The sequence below is a fragment of the Leptodactylus fuscus genome, chromosome 6, assembly GCF_031893055.1.
Source record: "Leptodactylus fuscus isolate aLepFus1 chromosome 6, aLepFus1.hap2, whole genome shotgun sequence".
NCBI lineage: Eukaryota > Metazoa > Chordata > Amphibia > Anura > Leptodactylidae > Leptodactylus > Leptodactylus fuscus.
Genome location: NC_134270.1, coordinates 127,842,417 through 127,861,134, shown reverse-complemented (window position 1 = coordinate 127,861,134; position 18,718 = coordinate 127,842,417). Strand labels below are relative to the sequence as shown.

General features: G+C 42.3%; 1 protein-coding gene across 1 annotated transcript; it reads right to left on the bottom strand.

Moving 5' to 3' along the window:
- Window positions 1-17,226: 17,226 nt before the first annotated feature.
- HOXB2 (homeobox B2) lies at window positions 17,227-18,483 on the bottom strand. The gene is made up of 2 exons (XM_075278716.1): window positions 18,141-18,483; window positions 17,227-17,861 (listed from the first exon to the last, which is right to left on the bottom strand). Exons 1-2 carry the CDS (start codon window positions 18,481-18,483, stop codon window positions 17,227-17,229), a joined length of 978 nt encoding a protein of 325 aa, XP_075134817.1.
- Window positions 18,484-18,718: the final 235 nt, after the last annotated feature.

The window sequence follows — 18,718 nt, the reverse complement described above, 5'->3', positions numbered from 1 at the left end:
TAACTGACAATAAAGAAGGCACAGATGGTTTATTACCATTCCTATATTTCAATTTGCTCTATACACTAGGCACAACAAGCTCTCTGTATACACTTCAGGAATCCACTATGATTCTTCCTCTTGTGCCTAGAAAGTGGCCAAAAATGGGGAAGATGCCTGTTAGGAAATGAATTAAGACTGGTATAAGAATCATCAGTCTTAATAAATTCCCTCCATGGTGTTTTGATTATTGCCATTGTTGCAATCACTCTCCTAGTATCATAGACAACTATACTGCTAGGAGTCCTGCTCCCGGTATACTGTTCAGGACGGTAAATTCGGCAAACATATGGAACAAGTTTCACAGGTGAAACTTAGTTGCCTGAATGTGGGTTTATTAATATGCAACATGCTCTAGGTTTGCATTTTTCTGGGGTTTTTCTCCATAGGTTCCTCTTCAAGATTCAGCTACAAAATATCCCAAATGCAAAAATGCCAGAACTTAAATAAAATAAAAATAAAAGTGCCATTAAAACTTCACATGTAGAGAAATGGACGCTCTGCTACCCTTCGTGTCCACGCTCATCTGGCTCAATTTTGCGAGTCATTGGACTTGACTCCTCCGGACTTGCCTAATTGGGAGCTGGTGGTCCCACCACCGCCTCCTCTGCCAGTTTGGACTATGGTCCCTCCTAGGCGTCATTCTCGCCAGTCTCCACAACAACGCTCTGTATCCAGAACCCAGCTGGGGACTGCATTGCCTCCCTGAGATGTGTGACTTTTAGTTTTCTCCCTATAGGTTGCCTATATTGCTTTTCTTGCATATGTACTCATTTTGGTTGGTCCTGTATTTTGCCTTCCATTAGCTGTAATTTGCCTGGCGGGTGGATCGGGGTATGAGTTTTCCATCTCTTGTCCCTTTTCTTCTTCCGCACCCCCCCCCCCCCTCTTCTTGCGAGAATTCTGGCCCTCTTTCTCTCCTTGTTTGGTCTCTTGACGGTGTATTGTTCGCTCCTCCCATTCCCTCTTATAGGGCTTGGCCTAGCTGCGAGGCTTTAGTCGGGCCTCGTAGGGTGCACTGGATTGCACCCGTTTAGGACACTTTTTGGCCCTGGTTGGGGGAATTAGCCCTAATCGACATGTTTATATTTCATGTTTTTTGTATTCTTTATTTGTCTTGTGTTCCCTTGTTGGTCTTCTTCCTTTTTGTGTTTTCCTTTTGTTTCTGTTTTTACAGGTGTAGTATCCTAGGTCGTCTACTTTGGCAGTTTATGCTGTGCTTCTCCGATCCCCATCTGTGGATTCTTGCTCTAGTGGCCCTGCGTTGGGTGAGATCCCTCTGTGCTTTTTCTTGCATATTATTTGCTGTCTTTTTTTTATTGCTTTTTAATGGTTAATTGTGTCACTTTGAATGTGAAGGGTCTGGGCTCCAATGTCAAACGCCGCATGGTTCTTCGTGAGCTTCGGTCCCTCCGGGCGGATGTGGCCTTCTACAGGAGACCCACTTCGACCAGACAGGCTCGTTTAATTTTGCTCGCCACTACTACCCCGCAGCTTATTCTGTGTTTGATAGTCGGAGGAAAGGTGGGGTGGCTATACTGTTGTCCAGATCGTGCCCTATCTCTATTATGGCTTCTCACCTAGATCCCCATGGGCACTTTGTTATATTAGAAGGTCAGCTCCATGGATGCCCAATTGTCCTCTGTAACATTTATGCTCCTAACACTGCACAGATTCCTTTCCTTCAACAGGTCCTGTGGCGACTTCGGGGCTTCTCGGGTGCAGGGTTCCTTTTGGGAGGTGATTTCAATATGATTTTTTCCGAGCGAGTAGACCGTTTGTCTCTTGCTGATGCTCCTTTAACCACTTCTCAGTTGCGCTTAGTCCGAGAGTTCCGACGTCTCGTTTGATCTGCGGCTCTTTATGACCTCTGGAGGGTCGATAACCCCACTGCTCGTTCTTATACCTTCTACTCCTACCCTCATAAAACACATACCCGGATAGATTACTTCTTTGGTAGTAAGCTGACACTTCATCTTTTGTCAAACACTGATATAGGGCCCACTTCCTGTTCTGACCATGGTTCTGTCTCAGTTTCTCTGCTCCCTACCCCTCCCCCTTTTAGGAGATGTCATTGGCGTCTTCATGAATCTCTATTGCACTCTCTTCCTTCCCATGAAGCTCTTCGCTAGCATCTCTCAGATTATTTTACTACTAATGCAGGTTTGGTCCCATCACACTCTGTTCTCTGGGAAGCCCATAAGGCTGTGATGAGGGGACATTGCATCGCCCTAGCTACCCGTATGAAAATGGACAGGCTGACTAGAGAGGTGACCTTGCGTGCTCGGATAAAATCTTTAGTTGAAAGCCTAGCAGCCCATCCCTCCGTTACTTTGCTTCATCAATTGGTTGTTGCTCGGGCTACACTGAGGGAAGTTCTCTCTGAAGCCACTCAACGCCTCTTAAAGTCGACAAAGGTATTACGAACTTGGTAATAAGGCACACACATTACTAGCTAAGGTTTTGCAGGAACACCAGGCTTTGTCCTACCCCCATGCGATACATGACCGTGGGGGGTTCCTCGCCACCATCCGGATGAAATCGCCTCTCTTTTTGGGGATTTCTATACTAAGATGTATAACCTCCATCCCCCTGAGTCTCGGAATCCTGAACAGAGATCTCGTGACTTGGAGGTTATTTGGCAAACTGTGATCTCCCCAAACTGCCAGCCTCGGCTTTGGTGACCCTTAATGCTCAGGTCTCTGCTAAGGAGGTCACTGATATACTGAATGGTTTGCCCAGTGGTAAGGCTCCTGGCCCTGATGGCTTTACCTACCTGTATTATAAGATTTTCCGGGAAGAGCTTGTACCCATTTGTGTACCCTGTTTAATGGCTTTTTGGAGGGTGCCCCGATCCCTCCCACCATGCTTCATCTCATTTATCTTTAGTCCGTAAACCAGGCAAGGACCTTCAGGAGTGCTCCAATTATTGACCAATCGCCTTGCATAATACTGATCTTAAACTATTTACCAAGATCTTAGCCAGTAGGCTTAGCGGCTGGCTGCCCTCACTCATTCATAAGGACCAGGTAGGTTTCGTCCCCCGTAGGCAAGGTGGAGACAATACCAGAAGGGCTGTAGACTTGATTGACGTGGCTAACCGCTTGTCTATTGCTACCCTGGTGCTGAGTCTTGATGCAGAAAAGGCATTTGACCGACTAGATTGGTCCTTTATGTTTGCCACTCTTAAATGGTTTGGTCTTTCTGGAGCATTCCTGACTGCAATCCATTCCGTATACTCAGTTCCTTCCGTTGATGTTAAGCTTCCAAATGCGGAATGAGACTCGGCAGGGTTTCCCCCTTTCCCCCTTAATTTTTGCACTCTGTATAGAACCGTTAGCAGCTAGAATTAGGTTGAATCCAGACATTGCTGGAGTCAGGGAGCGTGATAGGGAATTTAAGATCTCCTTGTTTGCGAACGATGTTCTTCTTACCCTGACTTCCCTTCACACTACCCTCCCAAACTTATTGCCTACTCTAACGGAGTTTGGGGGTCTTTCTGGTTACAAAGTGAATCCTACTAAAACCGAAGCTCTCCCTATTAATATCCCTGCCACCTCCCTGCAACTACTCAAGGGTAATTATGACTTCATATGACTATGCTGGTTTATGCTCTGCTAATTACCCGCGTCTATTTGGTGACCTTCGCTCGATGCTAGATAGGTGGCGCCGTCTTCATATTTCCCTTATGAGGAGAATCTCAGCAGTAAAGATGTCCCTTCTCCCCAAGCTCCTTTATTATTTTGAGACCCTTCCTGTTGCAGTGCCTAGAGGCGAGTTGCGGTCTCTCCAGAAAAGTGTGTTTTGTTTTATTTGGAATTCTAAACGTCACCACATCCCCAGATCTGTGATGCTTGCTGGCAAGGGAGAGGGTGGACTGGCCGTCTCACATTTGCTATTTTATTACTGGGCAGCCCATCTTCGGGTTATCCGGTTTTGGGCGGCCTCGCAGGCATACACCAAGTGGGTTGAGGTGGAGAAGCTTTGGATTGCTGCTGTCCATCCTGATGCACTCCTTTGGTCTTGCTCTCCCCCTCACTTGCCACTCTGCTTCTGGGTCCTATTCAGTTCACCAGAGCAATCTGGAATGCATGTTCTAAACGCTTCTCAGCCTCCCCCTCATCCTCAATTATTTCGTTTCTGTAAAATCCCCTCCTTCCGGGGGGTCTCTCCTCTGCTATGGTATGCCAGTAGGGTGTGCAGGGGCTATTCCATATCGCTGATTTGGTTGACCCCTTGACGTTGGAGCTCAGATCGTTTGAATATTTCACTTTGACACTGGATATGCCAGCCACAGAGTGGCTAAACTACCGACAGATAGCACATTTTGTCACTGCACAGTTGGGTTCCTCAGGGGTTTACCCCACACACACTTGCACACGGAGTTTGAGAAATTGTGTAGAGCGGGTACTTCTACTAGGGGTCTCATTTCTGCCATCTACAGACTTCATTCTCTGTCGGAGTTGTCCACCTCTTTGCTGCATAAGTACATGTCTAGGTGGGAAGAGTCTCTTGGGCGACAGATCTCGCCAGATACTTGGCAGATTATCTGGTCCCGGGCTGCTAAGTCATCCTCTTGTGTCACTTACCGAGAAACCCAATATAAAATTCTCATGTATTGGCATCACACTCCTACCTTGTTGCATAAACTTAATCCTACCATATCCCCAGTGGCATAACTAGGAATGGCGGGGCCCCGTGGCGAACTTTTGACATGGGCCCCCCCCAACCGACACCGACATCGAAGACCTCGACCGACCCCCTCCTCCGCACTCTATTATGTCCCTTAGTAAGCCCTGCACACAGTATTATCCCCCATAGTGGTCCCTGCACACAGTATTATCCCCCCATAGTGGCCCCTGCACACAGTATTATCCCCCATAGTGGTCCCTGCACACAGTATTATCCCCATAGTGGTCCCTGCACACAGTATTATGCCCCATAGTGGTCCCTGCACACAGTATTATCCCCCATAGTGTCCCCTGCACACAGTATTATCCCCCATAGTGTCCCCTGCACACAGTATTATCCCCCATAGTGGTCCCTGCACACAGTATTATGCCCCATAGTGGTCCCTACACACAGTATTATCCCCCATAGTGTCCCCTGCACACAGTATTATCCCCCATAGTGGCCCCTGCACACAGTATTATGCCCCATAGTGGTCCCTGCACACAGTATTATCCCCCATAGTGTCCCCTGCACACAGTATTATCCCCCATAGTGGCCCCTGCACACAGTATTATGCCCCATAGTGGTCCCTGCACACAGTATTATCCCCCATAGTGGCTCCTGCACACAGTATTATTCCCCATAGTGGCCCCTGAACACAGTATTATGTCCCACTGTGGACACCCATAAACAATTATTATACTCTGGGGTCTTTTCATGAAAAAAAACAGTTGCTTACCTGTCCCCCGGCTCCTATGCTGTCGGCCGCCGCTCTTGTCCTTCTTTAATGACGTTGGATGTCACATGACCCGGGAAGCAGGCCGGGTTCATGTGACGTCAGAGACGTCAGACAAGTATGAAGGAGGCCTGGCAGGATCGTGGAGAGGGAAGTAACTGTGTTTGTTACGTTCCCTTACCTCTCCTGGTCCGCTGATCATTATAATTGGGGGTCTGAAAAGACCCCCTAGTATAATGATAGTATTTGTGGGGCCCGCGGTGTCACTTGCCAATCCAGGATCGGCAAGTAAATAGGGCCCGTAACGGCCAATAAAAAAAAAACAACAAAAAAAAACGCAGCGGTAGCGGCTGTCACCGGGCCCCCTAATGGCCCGGGCCCTGTGGCAGCCGCCTCCGCTGCCTCTATGGTAGTTACGCCCCTGCATATCCCCTTTTTGTTGGCGCTGTCAGTCCTCATTGGGCTCGGTTTATCATCTGTTTTGGGACTGTCCTCTCCTCCATCCTTTTTGGGAGGAGGTGCAGCTAATGACGGCTAGTCTTTTTGTCCATAGTGTCCCATTAGATCTCATGGTCTATTTGCTTAATCTCCCTCTCAGACAATTGGGAAAGAAGACCTCCCGATTGTTTTTGTACTTGTGCACTGCGGCTAAGATGCTTATTGCCTGCCACTGGAAGGATGTCCTCCCACCTACTAGGTCCGAATTACTGGGTCGTCTTAAGGACGTATGCACCCTTGAATATATAATGGCTACTCTGAACCACATGGTGGAGAGCTTCAATTCCATATAGTCGTCCTGGGATGCTTACTGTTTAACTCATGGTTTTTGATTTGTTGTTTCTTTCTTCATACTTGCCTGTACAACCTGATCCCCCCCCCCTCCCCCCCTCCACCTGTTCCTCTGTGTCTTTGTCTGTTTTTTTTCTTTGTATCCTGTTGATTTTTTGGTGTGGTCTCAGTGGCCGTAGTTGATTTCAGATTATCTTTGTATTGTTGCCGTTTTACATGCATATTTTTTCTCTTTGTTGTAAACCTTCTTGAAAAAATTTAATAAATATCACAGTTAAAAAAAACCCAAAAAAACTTCACGTGTTTATTAGTGTACAAAAGGTATGTGTGAAGCAGGCCTTAAGGGGCATTCACACGATGTAACGCAGCGTTAAAAAGCCTCCCATTGATTTCAATGTGTTACGCGCGCTAAATGGAACCCATTGAAGTCAATGGGATTCTGTTTTGCAGCGCTGATTCTGACACGAGTTTACGTGTCAGAATCAACGCCGCGTTACATCGTGTGAATACCCCCTTACACAGCAGCTAGTGTTCTTTATCTTTCTGGGTACTAGTAGAATAGAAACAACTGTCTTTGGTGTATATGTTTGGCACAGGCATCGGAAAATTGCCTTTGTATATGTGCCGCCTAGCTGGTATGGATCACAAAACATTTTTTTTTTTACTATATTGAAAAATATAGTTGAATTTGGTTTCCTATGAAATAATGTGGCATGCACACCTGAATACATTTCTATCTACTATTACAAATCGCTGTATATGAATGGGCTATTTTCTGCGCATGCTCATTATGTATACACTACAGATATGATGCAAGCAAAGGCTTAAAGGAAACCTGTCCACTGGTTTGTGCCAGAATGTTGTTATTCAACTGCATTTTAGGGTCCCAAACCCGTATGTACGACAGCTGCCAGGCCCTGTAACCTCTGGTAAGTGCAGTTATATTTTTCAGGACTTCGGTACATGTGCATTGTGTCAGATGAATCCCAGATCTTCTCTGCATAGTATTCTGCATTTACACAGGTAAAATTAACATGCAACACTTTCTTCTGCAATGTGTGGATAAGAGCTAACAAAATTTCTTTCTTTTTTATGGTACTGAAAAATTGAGCCATAAACAGTGTATTTCCACAATGTGTGGTCTTAGTGTTAGCCTGTCTAGCCTAAGTTTGGGCATCGATATCCTGCCACTGTCAGAAGGGCATACCTTACTGCTCAGTGTGTGAGGAACACCCCTCTGACAGTACCAGGTTATAGAAGAGTACAGTCAGTGGGGGTTTCCTCACAGCCTAGTGGTTATGCCAGACTGTAAGGCCCGCCCTTCTGACAGTGGAGGGATATCAGTGCCAAAACTTACATCAGTGATATCTCCTGTACCCAGACTCATACTGGCAAAGCTGACAGTGTTCTGAATTCAGCGCACTGTAAACTTTCAAGCGGTATATGACACCACTGATCTGCAAAGAATAAAAGCTGCAATTTAACTACTAAAATACTATTTGTAAGTGTGCCCCATTTGTTTGTCATTCTGTATATTGTTCACTATGTATATTAATGTAATATATATATATATATATATATATATATATATATATATATATATATAGTATATATATATATATATAATTTAAATCAAAGAATAACTAGCAGAGTAATAACTTCCAAGATAGTGTTTGCTCATTGACTTGTACAAATAATGTTTTCCTACTTTGAAGATCAAATATAATATTCATTGATAAAGCTTTTGTGGATCCAGACTGTAATACATGTCACTCCCATTTACAGCCCTGGTCTGCTCACCATCTTGCTGTTTTTGCTTTGAATTTGTGAATCTTGCCCTTCGCTTTCCATTGCATCCTAGAATGAGTTCTCATTTTCAACCTTCTATTTCTGTCCGGCTCACCTCTGATGGTTGTCCCGGAGAATAGGCAGTGTGTCCCAGCTGTGGGAATTAATGCTGTCACTAGTAAGTGGTGTTGTCAGCACATCTGTATATCTCACAATGGCCTGTCCAGGCTCGTTGCTTTTAGCTCCTTTAGGATTCAGTGAGATGATAATTTCTAGGCCCATTTAGTGTCACTATTTTTTTCCTTCCTCACCAGAGCCACAATACATTGATCCTCAGTGGTGTGTACAGCCTATCAATGGCATATTTGATGTCCATGACTATGATATCGCAGACAGATCATATGGTTTACCTTATGTATCCAGGACACTGCCTAGGCGAGCGTATGTATCAAGTAATAAGCATGATGAATGATCTTCAGTCTTCAGTATAGTTAAAAGTTATGCTCACTTTTGCAACCATTTTTATTCCTCGAATTCATGTAACTTATGGTTGTTGACTGCAAACAAATATATTGTAGGGGCAGATGGAAAGGAGGGTTAGAGCAGAACCACACTAAACAGAGTTTGCAGTCTGTAACCTTAGAAACACATGGGGCTTCATAGGTGTCATAGCTACAAAACTGTATGGTATTTGCAATGTAAGCAATTTGGAAAGATGGCTGCAAGGGTGAACATAGGCTTAATGTAATGAATTGTAAGAGCTCTGTTACACCAGGTTCACACTAGTGCCATTGTCAAGGGACCCGAACAACAACGAGGTGGACCACTGAAACAGCAGTAACACACGGAGCCCCCAGACCCAATTGATTACAATGGCGTCCATCAGGTGTCCGATTTTCAGTGTAGACTGTAATAGAGTCTCCAGTGCCATATGTGAACGTAGCCTTAGAGGTTATCCTGCACACTGAGTACCAGCTACCAGTATCATCACACTCTGACTAAGCTTCTATATTAGGCTAAGGCCACATACAGGGTCAGAATTACTATTAGTGTCTGTGTTTTACACAATGCACATTAGACTAAATAGTCCTAAATTGTGCCAGATTTATCTGATTCTGTATGATAAATCCAGTGTATTGTTAGACTCTCTAGTCTAACATTGCACTACTTGTTTGTTGGCTTAAAGAGGACCTTTCACCAACTGGAGCACATGCGGTTTAATACACCGCTAGAAAACCGACAGTCTGCTGAATTCGGCTTTCATGTTCTGTGCCCCGGTGAAGAGCTATTGGTGCCGATACTGTAGCTCTTCACTGTCAGAAGGGCATTACTGACAGTCAGTCAGGAACGCCATTCCTTACAGCAGCGTCTATTGCGCTGTACTGTGAGAGAGGTGAGTACTCCTGATAGTGCTCATCCATAGACAAGTACTGGGAGGCGTTCCTCACTGCTCAGCGTCATCACTGGGCAGTAAGCAACACCACCTCTCATGTACAGCTTAATAGAAGCTACTGTGAGGAAGGGCATTCTTGACTGTCAGAAACGCCCTTCTGAAAGTGAAGAGCTATGGTACCGGCACTGTATTACACCACATGTGCCCCAGGTGGTGAAAGGTCCTCTTTAAAAGTTCTTGATGCATTTTTGGCACATGCTATGTTGATCTTGTCCCTTTCCCGATTTACCATACAATTTTTCAAACAAGTTGCAAAAGTGTCTAAATATGCAATCTAAAACACTTTATAAATGTGGCACATAGCATGTTAGATGGCTTTTGTTGCAAATTATGACAGAATGCTGGTGCATTTTTTTGACGTATCTTGCCTGTAGGGTTTTCCTCTGCAGTTTCACTGCAGAACAAAAGCACATTAAGGATAAGGCCTCACAGGATGTCCCGCAGCTAGAAAGCACTGCAGGAAAAAACGCTGCAGCAATGCATCATGGTTCTCCCTGCAACGATTTAAACAGAAAGTTTGCAGAGTTTTCCTCCGCTGACTTTCGGTTACAATTATATCTATGGGAAAACCACCGGCGTTTCCGTAGATATGATTCACATGCTGCGATTTCCAAAACCATGGCAGTTTTGGAAATCGAGGTGTGTCCGCGCCGCAGTTTTTACCGCAAATTGCCATGGGATTCGCAAGAATCCGAAACACTTTGCAGTTACTGTAAAACAGCGCAATTTTTTCGCACAGCGCTTCAAATTGAGGCGTTTCCGACCCGTGGGGCCCTGGCCTAAAACAAATAAAGACAAAAACTGACTATAAGTCATAGTATGTGAACTAACATTATCATCTTAATGAGGCCTAATTCTGCAAGAATAAAACAAGCTTTTATTAAACCTCATGAAAAGAATACATGATAAAAAAGAATAATACAGTAAAACATACACACTAGGTTTTTGTTGGCCAAAATGGCTGATTCGTCAGTTTAGTCTGACAAATGGGCGGCTATCTGACATGTAGATGTGTCAATGGTCATTCCAAGCTCGCTGCGATGGCCGATCTTTGTATGCGGCTGATCTGTTCTTTTTTCATAAAACTGAGCGGATGCGTTTTGATTGGGGCAGTGTCTATTAGTTGTGCGCGGTATCGTAGCTCAGTTGAGTTGCCTTACTACACATAGCCAATGGGCACTGCTGCCACTGTTTCTGGAAGAAAACAACTGTGTTTTTCTGATCTCAGATATCCCTTTATTTACGTAGTTTCCCACCATATAAAAACATGGGCTCTGCTAACATCTGCATGGGAGTCTTCATTAGGAGCCTTCATCACGGATTCTATCAGTTTAATGGAAAAAAGGCTCTGCATGAAGCAAGATGACAGACACCTCAGCAGAACCTGACAGAACCTATTATAAGTCGGTGAATCTTGTGCATGCTGTTTTTATCCATAGTATGACAGATCCAGCACTGTTTCATGGTTTACATTATAAACAGAAACCATAAAGCAGATGTGAACAGAGCTTAAAGCAACTCTCCAGTTCACACTAAAAATGTCATAACAAATGCATATTGCACAGTAAAAATACGTAGGGCCTTCCTTTCATAATTCTTCTGGAGTGGTTCCACCAATTCCTAATCTCTACTTTATTCCTATAAAATGGCTATCAGCTTCTGAGACTGTTTTGGGTTGGAGAATCCAAGTGCGGACTACTCCGACTATTTTATGTTACCATAGGGGAGATTTAAGGAATATATATGCGAGTTTTGTATAGTACAAAGTTAAACATTATCTGTGTAAATGGAATTTTTGACACTTTTCAAAAATTAGGTGCACCCGGGCCATCAATTCTGAATGATCTATCATCATTACACCCTTTTTAGGATCAAAATAACCGATCAAATAATTACAATCAAAATCTATGACAGATACAAAATAGTATAGAGTTCATTCTAGGCGCATGAATATTACGCAGTGCAGGGAATATTAAGACTAGAGTATCACCGCCGCCAGGGCTGTCATTCCGAGACATTGGCGCAGCTCTACTCCACCTTCCATGCTCAAATTTCTTCCAGAGCTTCTCCTTATTCAGAGAATGGAAGCCTTGGTCGCAGAGGATTCCTCTAATCCCTCCAAGTTTGAACATCTCTGGCAGACTTGGGTCCTGTTTCAGGAGTCCTCCGATTTTTCCTCATCCTTTTCCTAAATTGGAGTTAAGTTTGCCCTTGCCTTCCCTTCCATGCTTCCCTCCTTACCTTCTATCTTGTCGTGCCCCTTGAGTATGTCTCCGTTGTCTTGTCTTCTCGTCTGTCTTTTATGTTCTGGTTCTGTACTTGTCCCCCCTCTTCTTTTCCACCGTTTGCTCTGGTCTGCGTTTTTCACCCATCTTCCGTTCATTTTGTCTTGGCGATGTGTATTTGCTAATGTGTTATCTCAGTCTGGGGTGGTTTCCCCCGCCCATCCTTTCTGCACGGGGCCTGCATGCCTCGATTATTGTTTTTGTTGATTGTTTAATATACCATATTATAAGAAAATCTTCAATAAAACTTGATTATACATAAGACTAGAATATGAAAAGCTGGTCTTAATAAATTCCACCACTGTGTCTTTAAGAACGGTTATAGACGACCATGGCCATGTTTAGTGTGCTATCTGTGTATAGCACACTGACTAATTCATTTCAATGAGCCCTTATACACCACAGTGTGCAGGCCACAAAATATAGAACAGATCCTATTCTTGTCCTATTTTGAGGACTTTGCGTCCATGGCTCCTATTCATTTAATGAAAGAAACACGGCTTGTGCATGGGCGGCACACGGGAGACTTATAATTCATGGCTGGACAGTTGCAGCTGCAACCAGCTTTAGTCTGAAATGCTAACACCTGCTTGGATGGACCAGCCCAGAATTGGAGGAGTGTCTCAGACCACCAATACACAGCTTCCGTAGAGAAGACTGACCCCTGGTTCGCACTAGCATATGTATTCCATCCAGGGAGAATCCACATGGAGAAGCCCGAACAGAATACAATCGCAATTGTCCGTGTCCGTGTGCTTGCTGCGCAATACCCACATGAATGATTTGTGCAGTGCGCGGCAAGCACACGGACCCCATTATAGACTATGGGGTCCGTGCGCTTTGACAGCACAGCGCTTGCAATTGCGATTGTATTCTGTCCGGGGGAATCTCCATGCGGACTCTCCCCGGATAGAATATATACGCTAGTGTGAACCAACCCTGAGAAACTGATCCCTGTTTAAGGCCTGGTTCACATCTACGTTCAGTATTCCATTTGGGGACACCGCGCTGAATACACATGGACCTAATTATAGTTTATGGGTGGTTTCTTAGCCAACTGCTTTTTTAATGCGTTCGCTATTCCATACAGAGGGTCCCCAAGCGGACTCCCCAAACAAAATACTGAACGCAGGTGTGAACCGATCCTAACAGAAATGAAGAGGGTAATGGAGGAACCACCCAAAAGGAATAAAACTAGATATATTGACAATGTGCATTTATGTAGACATTTTATTTTATTGTGAACCAAAGTGTTGTCTTAAGTTTTGATCTAATTAACTTATAATATGTTTGTCTTTCCGACAGTTTATCATATCCAATTAAAAGTATGCAAAAAGGATTTAGATGTGAGAATATATGTACAGGAGCTGAAGCCTAAGCGTAAATTACAGTATATGGCATCGAACAGCTGTATGCCATTCTCACTGGCATTTAGGTTTTATTTTTATCAAGTTTCTCCTATCACTTATTGTTACCTAGGATCCAGTATGATCCTTTAGGAAATGGATCTGTTATGCCCATCATGGATTCTTTAGACTGGAACACCCTCATACCTATATACAGAGTCTTGAACCATGAACCATCTCTTACATAAGAATGTATGCAAAAAGAGATGAGGCGAAGGATGTGCCAGACACCATCCTTATACATTAAGACTACCAAGGATGGTGCAGGTTAAAATCCTACCTTTGTGTTAGAGGACAGTCAGACTGTGTCCATACACATAACACTGATGTCAGATCCTGTAGAATATGGTAAATGCATTGTGAATACAGTAGCTGAATAATATGTCAGAGCTTGTAAGAACTTTGTGATGTGTGTGAATTTTGTTTAGACTATATCTGTAAGAGTATAGACATATTAACTAGTTTTTAGCTGGCCTTCCTGACAACTCCAGACAGTTGTTTTTTTTTGGCCAGTGTGGTTACTTTGTAGGTATTTGTGTAAAATGGTCCATCCAATAGTGTATGTGGTTCTGTGCTCTGTATAAAGCACAATATCCTCAGATGCCTTAGATGTACTTTGTGGTTTGTAGCTTCAGTAAACTTGTGGATATGTTAGACAACTGCTTTAATAAACAGAATAGATGAGAATCCCAGATCTGAATAGCCAGGAGTAGATTTACCCTCATTCCTTTGTCGCCTACACACTGGTGTCATATATCTACTGTAAAGTAGCAGTGAGAAGGGTGCTGGTGTATATTCACACTGCTGCAGAGGCAGAAAGATGTCATATCAGCAGGGATCACCTGGGACTGGAGGCCAGCATCACTCATGGTAAGTCCTGCTGTAGTCAATAGGAGGTCACCCATAAAGTCTACTGAGTAGGAGGGGAATTGATTCATGAATGACATCCTAGCACCCAGTAACTGTAGAAAGTCATTAGGGTCTGGCCAGCTTCTTGTGAAAGGTTTCTGTCAATAGAATATCAATATGTACATCTGGGAAATAAAGGGGCACCAAAAATTGCCTTCCATTTCAGGCACCCAGTCTTTCCATGCTGAAACACCCCAACCTACACTCCCTAATATCTAATGTTATCTTACTGGGGTTATTCATCATTTGTCAAGACTCCAGGTTATAGTCCAGCTGGTTGTAGACCAGTATGTTGCAATTCTGTCCAGTCTGGTAATACGCCACAAACCCTACAATCCCCTACATCCAATATTACATTAAAATCTATAACATTATTCTTCATACCAGTGTTAATATCCTGCCCATGTAACCTTGTTCACCAACAGAAATATTCACTTTATTGGTTTTGCTACTGAAACGCCACATTTTAGCTTCTAGTCTTTAACTATCCAACCTAGTGCTATGAGCTCTGTGCAGACATATCCATCAAGGCTGACCCCAGTGTTGACCCAAATTCTCTGTGAACCCTAACATCTGACAGTCAACCCACTGACTTATCATCTCCCCATGGATACCCCTAACAGCCCTCATCCCCCACCATAATCAATTACTTCCTAGTTCTCTACATATGAAGGAAACTGATTGCTTTTGCCTGAACTGGTTACCTCTTAGAATAGTTTATGGCCCCAGTTTTCTCAAACAAGACTGTTACTGTGTCATTGGTACAGACAATATTATCACATAGCAACAAAGTATTTGTTCATCAATATATTTATTTCATACCTGTTTATCAATTATCTTATAATAATTTTATATTTCTGTCTATCTTAACTAAATATCTATTATGCATCTAGATTTTATCTGTTTGCATCTAATATTCATATATTGATCTATATCTATCAATAAATTATCTTTGTTTATCTATCATGTCCAATATTTTATATATCTTATCTATAGATTTTTTTATCTATATCTCATATAAATCAATTATTTATCTATATCTAATCTAATAACTGTATATAAATTAAATATATATATATATATACAGTATATATATATATATATATATATATATATATATCATTTACATCTAATCTAACGTGTATATATCAATTTTTTATCTACATTGTATCTATACCTAAATATATATATATATATATATATATATATATATATATAAAATTAGATATAGATAATATATAAAATATGTAATATAATATATAAAATATTCATCTCTCTTATCTATCAAACCTAATATTTATCTATCTATAAATCTATCTATCTGTCTATCTATTTTATCTATCCCTTATTTTTAGTCTATTTTACCAGAAGCATCTGCATCTAATTTTCTATCTATCTATCTATCTATCAAATATTCACCTATATTTTATCTATCAAACCTAATATCTATCTATCTATCTATCTATCTATCTATCTATCTATCTATCTATCTGTCTATCATCTATCTATCTATCTATCTATCAAATATTCACCTATATCTTATCTATCAAACCTATTATCTATCTATCTATCTATCTATCTATCTATCTATCTATCTCTCTATCTATCCCTTATTTTTAGTCTGTATAACCAAAAGCATCTATATCTAATTATCTATCTATCATCTATCTATCTATCAAATATTCACCTATATCTTATCTATCAAACCTAATATCTATCTATCTATCTATCTATCTATCTATCTATCTATCTATCCCTTTCTCTTAGTCTATATAACCAGCAGCACATTCTCATCATCTACCCAGTGTCTGTGTATTTCTTGCTTTGTGCAGGCTTTACAATTCAGTGATTGTAAGACAACCAGCTGAGCACATTGATATATGCTCTATGGAGGTAAATACATCAATACAATTTATGGGCGATGTGAATAGACACCAATGCCCCAATTCTGCTATAATATAAACATTTTACACTAGACGTGTGCATATCTCTCTGATCAGATGGATCTCTAGGGGGTTATTTGAAGGCTATTAATATTTTATGCACAGATGTTGTGTAGACTCAGGTTTACTGTGTATCCCAGATTGTCAAAAAACTGGACCCTCATAAGAATGGCTGCTCTCCCCTACCTCCAATAAATGCTCCTACAATTCACAGCTCGCCTCCTGCCTTCAGCATTGTTGTATTTGGCTAGACTGGAAATTTACTAGAAAAAAAAAGAGTGCATTTTCTTGGGGTTTGCTTTGTATGTAGGAGTGTGTATATGTGAGTATTGTGTGACCCTGTGTAGGGTGTGTGCGTGGCAGGGCTTATTGTCTGCAGGCCTCCACTAAGCGCCATTTTGAGAGTTCTCATCTACTGAGTCTTTATAGAGATATTTATCACCATGTTCACATCGACTCCATAGTAAATGTGAGATTGCACCAAATGATATTTCTTCTTGATTTATAGTCACAATATTTTCATTTAAGAACATATATATAAAAAACTGAAAACCTACTAAAATCTGTGTAAGTATATACACACAGCAGTGCGATTATTGTGCGACAAAATAGACATGATATAAACATAACCGATTAAATATTCACACATAGAAATAACATGCGTTATATAGAGGTATAATATAAAACCTAAAACACTGTCACACTATACAAGCTGGGGTATTGTAATAATAAAAGCAATAAGGCCTCAGAATAATTGTATTTTTATTAACGTGTCAAAACCGCACACGGAGTATTATAAATACATTTCATCTATGAAAATAAAGTCAAATAAATAATTAGAAAATAGCTAATAAAACCTCAAATAAATACTCTATAACGTAAGCCTTGTACCTAATAGATCTAACCAACATCTGATTTCCTGAGACATCACTAAAGTCGTTGAAAAAATCCGTTTATTAATTTCTAATCCTGATAATTTTCAAATTGTCAATCCCAAAAATAAAAATACTTAAAAAACAATGATTAATAGGAATAAATTTGCCAATGAGCAATAAACCTCGTGGAGCTTCCGAACAAATAAATATATGGGACATATAGAAATGGCAATGGCAATATCAAAGAAAATATGAAATAATAATAATAATAATAATAATAATAATAATAATAATAATAATAATAATAATAATAATAATATAGCAAGAGCTGCTTAGAAGTCTAGATTGTGGAGATCTTTGCTGCAAAGTGTGCTAGTGAGAAAGTCGATATCTTCCTGGGAGAAGTGGACAGGACTATGGAGGGAGCCATCTGAAATGTGTAGGCAGGGGTCTGCAGAGAATAAAGTCAGCTCTGACAATAAGGAAGGGTCCTGGCTTTCTGAGAGGACATTGTCCATGCAACCCACCTCTGCTCTGGCCTCAGTCTCACTGGTGGGTGTTGGGTACAGGGGGCTTCTTGGTTCGGATTCTTGCTGCTGAGTGTTGGGTTTGGGGGTCTCAGACGTGTAGGGGTCTGTCTCCCTTAAAGAGTCATTGCTGTCTAATCCTTGCTGATAAGATGGACTCTCATCCCCATCATCGCAGTCTTCTAAATTGGAGAAAGTCAGATCTCCATCCTGCTGGTCTTTGTGTTGGGTTTGTCTCTTGTGCTTCATCCTGCGGTTCTGAAACCAAACCTTGACCTGTCTCTCGGTGAGATCCAGCAGAGCCGCAATCTCCACTCGGCGTGGTCTGCACAGGTACTTATTAAAGTGAAATTCCTTCTCTAGCTCCAGCAGCTGGGTGTTGGTGTAGGCTGTCCTTAGCCTCCTGGAGCTGCCGCTGGTGTCCTGGATCCCGGGCGGTTCTGGAGAGATAATCACTGGGTTTAACCATCTAGTATACAGCAATGCAATAGTAATGACCTGTCTATGCAGCAGCCTCTGGCGGGAGGAGGGTTAAACCTGCCTCAGCTCCTTACATTACAAATTCTATTATGACATAAATGGACTTACTTATTGTTCTATACTTGTCAGCACCCCTAGCGCCCATATCTTCCCTGTCCTGTAAAATGTCGCAGCAATACCGCTCCCTATATGAATGCTACACAACACATAAATAATCCCAGTGTCTCCCATAGACAGACCTGCTGGGGAGCCTCCTGCAGACTCCAGGGGAGCTGGGGAAGAGCCTTGGTTGCTTTTCTTCCCAGATTTCTTTTCTTTCATCCAGGGGAACTCAGTAGGCTGGGGTCCAGGCTGTTGGAGCAGGCCATGGTCTGAGCGTTTTTGGCTCCTGGTCCTGGGCTGGCTGCCGGATCCCGGATTCAGGCTAGGGATTGTTTGCTCAAAAGGAGGAGGAATTAATGTCGTGTCCTTGATTGATGAAGTTTGAAATGTCTCCAGGACAGCAGGGAAGGACGTCAGGCACTCTGCGAGCGAAGGCTGGCTGTTTATGAAGCCGATCTCCCTCTCAAACTCAAAATTCATGGCTGCCCGGGGCCCGGGGCACAGCAAATATTAGGGGCCCAATAATCCCGAGGCCCTATTATTCTATATTGCTGATAAATCACACGTAGGGGGACCCTGCTGTATTAAACTGGAGACTGGGCGACTTACAGCCAATTCCTGGTCACGTGACTACCACTGACCAATGGAACTGAAGGCCTGCTGGAAAGAAAAAAAAAAAAAAGAGTGCATTATCAGTGTGAATTAATTCCTATAA

Excerpts from the sequence above, each read along its gene's own strand:
- HOXB2 (XM_075278716.1), bottom strand. The coding sequence starts at position 18,483 with ATGAATTTTGAGTTTGAGAGGGAGATCGGCTTCATAAACAGCCAGCCT. Across the intron at positions 17,862-18,140 it reads TGCAGGAGGCTCCCCAGCAG|AACCGCCCGGGATCCAGGAC; the intron begins GTCTGTCTATGG and ends TTATCTCTCCAG.